Source organism: Pimephales promelas, chromosome 2 (genome assembly GCF_988280905.1).
Source record: "Pimephales promelas chromosome 2, fPimPro1.hap1.1, whole genome shotgun sequence".
NCBI lineage: Eukaryota > Metazoa > Chordata > Actinopteri > Cypriniformes > Leuciscidae > Pimephales > Pimephales promelas.
The window spans coordinates 15,790,897-15,801,768 of record NC_142770.1 but is presented as its reverse complement, the minus strand read 5'-3'; the positions used below and the strand labels follow the sequence as shown (position 1 = coordinate 15,801,768).

General features: G+C 38.9%; 2 protein-coding genes across 2 annotated transcripts; both read left to right on the top strand.

Annotated features, from left to right (window-relative positions):
* Positions 1-43: 43 nt before the first annotated feature.
* polr3f (polymerase (RNA) III (DNA directed) polypeptide F) lies at positions 44-3,651 on the top strand. The gene is made up of 9 exons (XM_039691321.2): positions 44-315; positions 956-1,073; positions 1,156-1,223; positions 1,384-1,451; positions 1,559-1,671; positions 1,757-1,900; positions 2,632-2,739; positions 2,821-3,012; positions 3,311-3,651. The coding sequence occupies exons 1-9, from the start codon at positions 260-262 to the stop codon at positions 3,386-3,388; spliced, it is 945 nt and encodes a 314-aa protein (XP_039547255.1). The 5' UTR covers positions 44-259; the 3' UTR covers positions 3,389-3,651.
* A 1,305-nt stretch (positions 3,652-4,956) lies between these two features.
* On the top strand, positions 4,957-9,309 carry nptxrb (neuronal pentraxin receptor b). Its single transcript, XM_039691322.2, has 5 exons — positions 4,957-5,935; positions 6,832-7,066; positions 7,156-7,397; positions 7,477-7,656; positions 8,035-9,309. Exons 1-5 carry the CDS (start codon positions 5,243-5,245, stop codon positions 8,266-8,268), a joined length of 1,584 nt encoding a protein of 527 aa, XP_039547256.1. The 5' UTR covers positions 4,957-5,242; the 3' UTR covers positions 8,269-9,309.
* The last annotated feature ends 1,563 nt before the right edge of the window (positions 9,310-10,872 follow it).

Here is a 10,872-nt window from a genome sequence, read left to right as displayed (position 1 = left end):
TGTTAACGACAAAAAAAAAGCTTATTTTAACTTATTTAGAAGAAGGAAGTCGCTAATGTTTGCTAGTGTTTGATAACGCGTTTGCTTGTTTATTTAGCGCGATCTGGCAACCCAGCCGCCTGTAAACTCTCCCCGCCTACCGCAAGACTCTGGTGCAGACTGACATTTACAGCGTTTCACTTCAACTTCAAATGAATGTATTATTACTATTATTGTTGACATTTGACTTTCTCCTCAAGTAATCCCTTTCTCATGAACGATGACAGAAGTTAAAGTCAAAAAAGAGTCAACGGACCCTGTAGATATCGAGAATCGGTGAGTTCAGCGCAGTTTTAACATGCGATCTTGGCCTGTAAACAGTAAGTTAACTTAAAGACAAAATAACGCGTGGACAGATTTTTAGAAGCAATTACAGTTAACATCAGAGCTATTTTGTAGACTTTATTGCAAGTACTTGAGTTCATAGCAAAAACGAACCAAGTTTAGATCCAGAAGATGAGCGTGGTGGTAATGATATGTTTTTAATGTTGAGAAAGTTTAAAGGGATAGTGCACCCCAAAATGAAAATTCTGTCATAATTTACTCACAACAACAACAACAACAACAAAATACTATGAAAGTCAATGGGGTCCATTAACCATTTAGTTTCTGACCTTCTTACAAATATCTTCTTTTGTTTTCATCAGAAGAAACTTACAGGTTTGGTACAATTTGTGGGTGAGTAAATGATGACTGAATTTTCATTTTCGGGTGCACTATCCCTTTAAGTGTTTTTAGTCGGAATTAAATGTTCAGTTTTGATCTTTATTTTTACACTAACTGAGACAGGAAGATTTTTTTATCACCCATTTAACATAATGAAGAGCAAAGAATTTTTTTTGTGTGCTGTGCCGAGTATTTCAGCAAATGTGGGTGATTTTGCTCAATGACCTTATTTTTTCCCCCTCTGTTAAAGCATAAAAGAGCTGTGTCAGCAGTTTCCACATGGGATCACAGACCAGGTCATCCAGAATGACATGCCACACGTTGAGGCGCAGCAGCGAGCCTCGGCCATCAACAGACTGCTGTCTGTGGTGAGATGTTCAGCTCCAGTTGACGGTGCATGAAACGTGTCTATGCTCTTACTCATGTGTGATTCTTCATTTCTGTTCTCAGGGTCAGTTAGACTTGCTCAAGAACAGCAATGGCCTTTTATACAGGCTTAAAGATGTTCAGTCTGCAAGGTTTGTCTCTTTAAATGCAAGCACATCATCTTAATTTGCTATATATACATTTGTGTATATATATATATATATATATATGTACAAATTTATATGTTTATATGCACATAAATGCACTTAAATGTAATTTATTATGTTTAATTTATGCATTTATTTTTCACAGTAAAGTAAAAGGCTCTGATAACCAAGAAAAACTAGTTTACCAAATCATAGAGGATGCTGGAAATAAAGGTAAAATGCAGTTTTTATTGTTTGCGTTTAGCATTGTTTTATTAAGCGACTGATCTATTTATATTGATAAAGAGTTTCTTTTTAATTGCTTTTTCTGTTTTCTAAAGGAATTTGGAGCAGAGACATCAGATATAAGAGTAACCTTCCACTCACAGAAATCAATAAAATCCTGAAGAATCTCGAGAGTAAGAAACTCATCAAAGCGGTGAAGTCTGTTGCAGTGAGTTGACCTTCAAACATTTAGATGTTTAAAATGTTTAATTTGCCTTCGACCTACTGAAAAGTCTTGGATTTTTTCCATCCAGGCTTCTAAGAAGAAGGTCTACATGCTGTACAACCTGCAGCCGGACCGATCTGTGACAGGAGGCGCCTGGTATAGCGATCAAGATTTCGAGTCCGAGTTTGTTGAGGTTCTCAACCAACAGTGCTTTAAGTTCCTGCAAAGTAAGGTTAGATTGTAATATTTAATAATCCTCTTAATCTTTGTGATTTTTGCATTTTTCCACACTTTGAATTCTGCTCGTTCCTCGTTAGCATAAAAAAAGGTTATCAGTCAGTGTCAACATTTAATAATTTTCACAAAAATGTCATGGCCCCCAGAATATATTGTTGTATGAATATAGGAGCATAAAATATATCAAAAGAAAGAACAGTGCCTCTGCTTTAAAACAAACAAAAATCATTTAGCAAAATTTTGAACAAAAAAACAAACAAGAAAAGACTACATCCGGATCTGATTCAGAACAATGATCGGGTAGATCGAGTCCATCAACACCCCCAAAGCTTCACAGTCCTATACATTTTCCTGGGCTCGACATTTCATTCGGTAACATTAGGCAGTTTTTGATTTATATGATGATTAATATTTCATGATCTCATTAGCTTACCTATGCGTAAGCGATGCTTTTATGGAATGTTACTTCTGCTTTGCCTGTGTTTTGATCTGAAGATTTTGTATTTTTTCAGAAGAGGTGTAATAGCGCCCCCTACCGTATAACAGTGAAAACAGACATTTTTTGAAAGCAGAAAACAAAACAAAAAAAATTAAATGGCGGTAAAGTGTTGTAAATTATAGACGATTCCATCAGCGTTGTGTCGGAAATGAAGGAAAAAAATCCATCAATTGCGGTAATGTGTTGTGACGGAAATGAAGAGTTAATAGAAATGTGTTTGTTTATAGGCCGAAGCAGCGAGAGACAGTAAGCAGAGCCCCATGGTGCAAAGAAACAGCTCATTCGCCACGTCTCATGAAGTGTGGAAGTACATCTGTGAGCTTGGCATCAGCAAAGTGAGTGGGAATAATATCTTAATAATGCAGAGTTATTAAACTGAAGAGGTTTATTAGATATGGTGATGTTCCTGTGCGCAGGTAGATCTGTCCATGGAGGACATCGAGACCATCCTAAACACACTGATCTTTGATGGCAAGGTGGAGATGACCATAATCGCTGCTAAAGAGGGGACGGTGGGGAGTGTCGATGGACAGATGAAGCTCTACAGGGGAGTGAATCCCATAATTCAACCCACAGGCCTGGTCAAAACACCGTGTGGATTGTGTCCGGTAATGTTGATATATTTAGTATAAATCATCAAAAGTCTGAATTGGCTGTCGATTTAACATGGAAAATATAATGTGTTAAAATGCGTATGCACCCGCCCCATTCCAGACCTATGTAGTTCATCTTATATTTCATAGAGTTGTTTGGTGACAATTTACTGCATAATGGAACTTATGGAGCTCCTAAAGTTCAATATATTGGGGCAAAAAGTTGTCAGCCCTAATAATAAATAGGATACAACATATTTTAGTTGATTACATCATGTGGTTTAATGTGCTAAGTTACCTCTTTGTGTTATAGGTGTTTGATGACTGTCATGAAGGAGGTGAAATCTCTCCATCTAACTGTGTTTACATGGTTGAGTGGCTGGACTTCTGACCAGCCCAGCGGATGTCTTTGTTTTTCTCTGTGGAGAAAGTATTTTTCATGCAGCGATTCGATGCAGCTGAAGATTTCTTTTATTTATATTGAACATTAATGGCTTTAATGAAACAAGCAGAGCTACGGTTAGTGGATAAGAAGCAGCTTACATTTGAAGTCATAAAAAGACTGAAGTGTTTTTTTTTTTCACCCATAGATATGTCTTTAAAGATATACCTCAACCATTTCAATAAATAAAGATTCGATAATTTGGTAGTCTATATATTGGACTGTGTTTGTGCACCTCTATAATTTCAATGCACTGCATCTATACTTTAGCAGATTGTTGATGACGCTTATGTTTTTTTTTTAATAAGACAAATTCAATAAATCAGCACTGACGTCACGTTAAAAAAGACTTGAATCTGCATTTGTGATTTACAAAAATTGCAAATGAAAAATATATTTACAGACAAAGCATTTGTGAAGACAACTGTAATGATGGGGCATATTTTATATATTAAAAATATTTTATTTTATAATTTTGCACTTTATGTCATATTACATAATTTCACATTTTAGGTAATTAAAAAAAGTTCTGACATACAGTATAATGACATGGTTAATATAATGCTTCAGATGTTCTTAAACGCCTTTAAAATTTGCTCACTTGAACGTTTTTTTTTTAAATTATTATTTCCGGGTTTTATTTTATTTTTGGGACTCCTTAGTTTACTTATTCGGACGATTTTAAATTCAAGTTAGTAATTTGCGCTATGATTGTTTAAGTTGTATTTAGTGCATACAAAACGTAGTCACGTGGTATGGTTTGGCTTTGTTTGGTACAGTTGTCGCGATGGAGCGAAAATAGACAAAATAATTGGCAATGTTGTGTATAAAATATACTCTTTACAGTATCATATGTATATTATATATAAATACCTGATAAATAACACAAACTACTGTTTTCATACATTTTTTTTCAGCAAGGATACATTAAGCATTGGTGAAATGACCTTCAAATAAATGATCTTTTTTTGACCTTTCTATTAATCAAATAATCCTAAAAAAGTTGTATTACGGTTTCCACAACAATGTCAATCAGCACAACTGCTTTCAACATTAATAATAACCATAAGAAACGTTTATTGATTATAAAATCGTAGACTGATTTCTGAAGGATCATGTGACACTGAAGACTGGAGTAATGCTGAAAATTCAGCTTTGATCACAGGAATAAATTACATTTTAAAATATATTCAAATCGAAAGTTTTTATTTTAAATAGTAATAATATTTCACAATATTCGTGTTTTTACTGTATTTTTGATCACATAAATGCAGCCTTGTTCAGATACTTCTTTCAGAAACATTTAAAAATCTCACGAACCCCAAACCATTAAATGGTGTATATTGGGTAAACTTAAAAGTTATAAATGCATTGTGTCCTACAATCACAATGCTTGTGTTCAAAATGGAATCTCTAAATTTTGGTAAAACAATTTTAATTCACTCATTATGTTCAGCATCTCGGTCTGTTCGCATGTACTGCCAAAGCATTCATAGATGATGAAGAGACCGAAAGGTGTTTATTACATCGAGCCTATGTGACATATCACGCATTTTTTATCACTGTCTCGCGCGCAGTAGCCATAGTTACCGGCCAGAGGGGCGCTTAGCAACACGAGAGGAGGAGGCGCAGCATCATCTACCGAGAACGAAGGAAAAACAACCGATGCATCGACCTTCATTACATCCACACCAGCTTCTGATGGAGAAAACTGAATGTGATCTCGTTTACGTTTTGTTTTGTAGTTATTAAACACCTTTAAAGGTACATTCAGCGCTTTTATAGTAAATCTCAATTGGCGCGATGAAGTTCGTCGTGGTTTTGGTGTCCGCCGGCCTCCTGGCTTTTCTTGGCGCGGTCATCTGCATCATCGCCAGCGTGTACTCGCGATCATCGGCCGCCGCGCCCCAGGCGCTCTCCGACAACCGCTCGCTCTCACTGCTGGAGCCGCTGCCGGGATCCGTGGCGCGCGCCGGCCCGCTCGGAGCTCTCCATGGTGCTGAATCATACGAAGGAGGCGGATTGGACATCGGCCTGGAGATACCGTCCCTCAATGAATTGAGCACCGGGGACGTGACTGGGCCGAGTCCCAAACAGTTCACTCTCGATCGACTCATTTGTACCCCTGTTCCCATAAGTGATTGCAAATCAAGGGATTTGAGACAACAAGCCGATGACCCGTTTGCCGACGAGGAGGACTGGAGCCTCCGCACCACTGCTGAGGAGCTCCGACAGCTCGTCATGCAACAAAACGACCAGATCATCATGGACCAGAGGACCATCACGGAGCTAACCGGGAAACTCACGGAGTGCGAGAACGGACTGGAGGAGAGGACTCTGAATGAGCGGAGTATGGGAGTGTGGGCGAGCAACCGGCGCCACATGGCCGGGGATGATGTGAGCAGCTCGGTTGCAGTACAGCTGCAGACGGCGCGGGCTGTGGAGGAACTGGAGAGAGCGATTCTTCAACTTAAAGATCGCATAGAGAAGTTGGAGGTTGGTAATTAGGCTATAATAAGCTATTTAAAACTTGACAGTATAATTATCTGTCTGAAAGGGAATTTGGTGCCATGGCCCATGGGGCAGGGGAAACAGTTTTGTAAATAAACGTGTTTGCAAAGATGCATCAAAATGCTTGGGAGTTTTGGGGAGAAGTGTCTCCGTTCATAGTTATTGTAGTATGTCTCTGTGTCTCTTTCTCACCTTGACAGTGATTCCTTTCCCCTCCATCTTGTTCATCTCCTCAAAGGCATATGCATAAATCATGAGGGATGAAAGAATAGTACAGGTTCTCAGCTGATTTGGAGATGACGTGAAATAGACTTATGGACCAGAGTTAAAAATATATATATATTGAAAACTGGTCAACTAACTGAAATGAAATAAATTGAAGTACTAAAATTGCCAAAATTATAACTGAAAAAAAATAAAAAAAATTGACAGCTTTGAAACTATATAGCCTATTGTGAAAAGTGCTATACAAAAATGTGAATTGAATTTACTCAACCTTATGTCATTGCAAAGCCATATGACTCTGACTATTCTGAGGAACAATACGTATTGAAGAATGTAGTGATCGATCTTTTCTATGCAATTAGGAGCGCTCAAGCATCCAAAAGGATGTAAAAGCAACAAAAAAAAAAACATTTAAAAAGTACAGTAGTTTGTATAACTCATGCATCATATTCCAAGTCTTTTAAAAACACATAATAGGTGTTTGAGGATCAGAAATAATACTAACATCAGCTCTTGCTCTAAGTTTTTTCTAGTTCAACTGCACATATTTTTTTTAGTTCTTGTAAAGCAAAAGGAATCTAATATAATCAGACAAACATGCTAAACAGGATAAATTAGGTTTTGCGATAATGACCTCTTGCATAATTCTCTCTCAGTTGGAAATCGGCCCTGCAGCGTTGAACCACACTGAGCACACTGTGAGCACATTGGGGAGCGTAGTGGTGGGCGAGCCCGGCAGGCCTGTGGAGGATCTGGAGGGAGAGCTGGAAAAGAAGATTAGACTGCTGGAGAAGGAGAGGAAGAACCTGCGCAAAGAGACCCAGAGCCACCACCAGCACATCGACCAAGGACTCAACACCTTGCAAGAGCGTATTGCAGAGCTGGAACAGAGTAAGGACGAGGGTTAGGTCCAACACAGGGGAAATGGGGGGAAATCGTCTCTCAATTTTAAACTCATTCTCTTAATCTTTTCTCCTCAGGTCTTACAGAATACAGTTACCCCCAAGGGTACAAACTTTCCTTCCCCGTGCGGACTAACTACATGTATGGGCTTGTCAGGCGGAATATTCCAGAGATGTACGCCTTCACCGCATGTCTGTGGCTCAAGCCTGCCGAGAGTGGAATTGGGACACCATTTTCCTATGCCATACCGGAACAACCCAATGAAATTGTCCTGTTGCAGGGAATTCATAATCCTGCAGAACTACTCATCAATGATAAGGTAAGACCCGCCACAACTTCCATCCGCAGCAACCTTGCAGAATACAGTTGATGGACTCAACCGTTCCCTCCATTTACAGGTGGCACAGCTGCCTCTATCTTTGCCGCAGGGCATCTGGCAGCACATATGTGTGAGTTGGACCCTACGGGATGGAGTTTGGAAAGCATATCAAGGCGGAAAGTTGAGAGGACGGGGTGAAGGGTTATCCGCATGGCACCCAATCAAATCCGGGGGCGTCTTGATATTGGGACAGGAACAGGTGAGCATACAGGGAGTTCTGGAAGAGTCTTGAAAGTACACCTTCACTCAGAAAAATTTGCTGAAATTTTAAGTTTTAGGCGTGCAACATCTTGTCAATGAGGCAGTACCATTCGCACTCCTAAAAGTTTCAACTACCCAAACGCACCTTTTAGGGGTTGATAAGGTACAAAATTGTCCTTTTCCTGCACCAGTAAGCTGTTTTACCCCTTAAGTTACAATGTTTGCAATTTTTTCCCTGACACTGTTTGCATCCTTCAGGAGTCGTTAAGGTACAAAGGTGTACCCCTTTGACAAAGTGTTGTTCCTTGAAGGTATCACTTTTGCACATTGTTTTTATCGATGTGTAACCCTTCGGTTCTCCTTGGCTTAACTGCAGGACACCCTTGGTGGGCGGTTTGATGCATCCCAGGCTCTTGTTGGGGAGCTTTCATTATTTAACCTTTGGGACCGGGTGTTGTCGCCAACAGAAGTGGCCGCTCTGGCGTCTTGCCCAGAATCGCCACGGCTGGGGAACGTGGTGCCCTGGACGGACCGAGATGTGGACGTGTTTGGTGGGGCTGTCAAGGACCATGTGGACCCCTGTATTCAGAGCTCCCATCCGAGGCAATGAACGGGACCATGGGTTCATACCTTTCTTTTTTAAGGAGGTGGTAAATAAGAAAAAAAAAAGGCTTGAAATGTATGGCAATTGTGCTGTGGTCCCGGTCTAGTTAAAGAATGTGTTTACCGTAGAGCTACACTCTCTCTGAGTGTTCGTTTCTGCAGTGGAGGGATTTGTCTGTGTGTGATTGTGTTTGTTCGGATAGAGCTGCTGCCGATGGCTTGTTTGTGTCTCGTGTTGCTTGTGTTATTTCATGCCCTTCTTCTTAAAGCATAACCACACAGTGGTCCCTTCAGATTTAGAGAATGTTTTTCTAATAAGATGGATGTGGCTCATAATCACAGCACTTGTCTTGCTCTTGTTTCATCATTTGTGTAAAGTGGAGCTTTCGCTTTTTCATCTTTTCAATAATGTTTAAGTTAAATCATAAAAAAGCAGCTGGGCAAGAAAACAAAATCACATAAAAAATAATACCATAACAAGTATGGTGTACAAAGGCTACCATTATTCCCTGCAGCATCTGTTTCTCTTTCCCAGAGCAGCCTTTTGCTTTCTTGTTTTTTTATTACACTGTTTTTTTTTCAGTCTGTCTTATCTTTATCAGAATACGTCTTAAAATGTTGATATTTTTGCATCTGGTGAAATGGGTCCTTACTCTGCAATGTATTTTCTCTCACAGGTTCAGCGAGATCCTAAAATATTTGAACCAAAATGTGTTATTTGAAGCTTAGTATCTTAAACGTCACACAAAATTATGAAGATCTAATGTGCAGCCCACTCACTATGAAAATATGAATGTATAACAGTATTTAGCATCTTGTCGTGTTACCTTTGCATTGCACCTATAGCCCTCCTTGCCCCATCACAGAGAAAAGCTTAGGGAAGTGCCTGTCTGTTTCTTTGACTCTTGCTATTGGGTGATGATCAGCTGTAATGTCAGTGTAGTGCTTCTTCATATATTTGCACCACCAAGGATCTACAATGATATTGTGACGAATGTGGCTGAAAATATTAAAAAGGTGAAGAAAATAAACATGAGAGTGCATTGTCTTGTAAGTATATTTACTTTTTAAATGTCATGAAATGTCAAAAAATCTATCTATCTATCTATCTATCTATCTATCTATCTATCTATCTATCTATCTATCTATCTATCTATCTATCTATCTATCTATCTATCTATCTATCTATCTATCTATCTATCTATCTATCTATCTATCCATCCATCCATCCATCCATCCATCCATCCATCCATCCATCCATCCATCCATCCATCCATCCATCCATCCATCCATCCATCCATCCATCCATCCATCCATCCATCCATCCATCCATCCATCCATCCATCCATCCATCCATCCATCCATCCATCCATCCATCCATCCATCCATCCATCCATCCATCTATTCTAGATAGATTATCTATCTATCTATCTATCTATCTATCTATCTATCTATCTATCTATCTATCTATCTATCCATCTATCCATCTATCCATCTATCCATCTATCCATCTATCCATCTATCCATCTATCCATCCATCCATCCATCCATCCATCCATCCATCCAATCTAGATTATCTATCTATCTATCTATCTATCTATCTATCTATCTATCTATCTATCTATCTATCTATCTATCTATCTATCTATCTATCTATCTATCTATCTATCTATCTATCTATCTATCTATCTATCTATCTATCTATCTATCTATCTATCTATCTATCTATCTATCTATCTATCTATCTATCTATCTATCTAATTTGATCATGACTGCTATGAGTTTACAGTAAATTGAATTTATTAGTCATGACTACTACTTAGACCAATCCAAAGCAAAACATATACATGAAGTAACACTGTTCATACACAATGAGATTATAATTGGCTCAATGTTTAGAATGAAAATGCAAATCCTGGTTATTCTCATTCTCATGCTCTCATTCACTCTCTACATGCTGCTGAATAATAGATGAGTGTTAACCACACCCTCCATCACACTCACTGACTTCTCTCCCCCCAGAAACCTTTTCTCTCTCTCTCTGTGTGTGTGTGTGTGTGTGTGTGTGTGTGTGTGTGTGTGTGTGTGTGTGTGTGTGTGTGTGTGTGTGTGTGTGTGTGTGTGTGTGTGTGTGTGTGTGTGTGTGTGTGTGTGTTTGCATGTCCTCTGCTCTGTACAACCTGTATTTGACATTTCAATTAATTTCATCTTTTCAATAATGTTTAAGTTAAATCATAAAAAAGCAGCTGGGCAAGAAAACAAAATCACATAAAAATAATACCATAACAAGGATGGTGTACAAAGGCTACCATTATTCCCTGCAGCATCTGTTCGACACATTCACAAAGTGACTTTTCTAGTAACGCCCTGTAAGTGTCACTGTGTTCAATGTGCAGCCAGACTCTCTTCTGTTGCAAGCCTCTTCTCTTTTTCTCATTAGGTACCACTCTTAACCTCCTTTTATATTCTTGCTCACACTAGAGGTTAGATTATCCCCTCCCCCTGCTTTTATTTGTAAATCTATCTAGTAACTGAAAATCCCCTATAATCCACAAATCAAAGCATGCTCTGTCTGGGAAACTCACGGAAAGCTTTTAGATTATCAAACGCT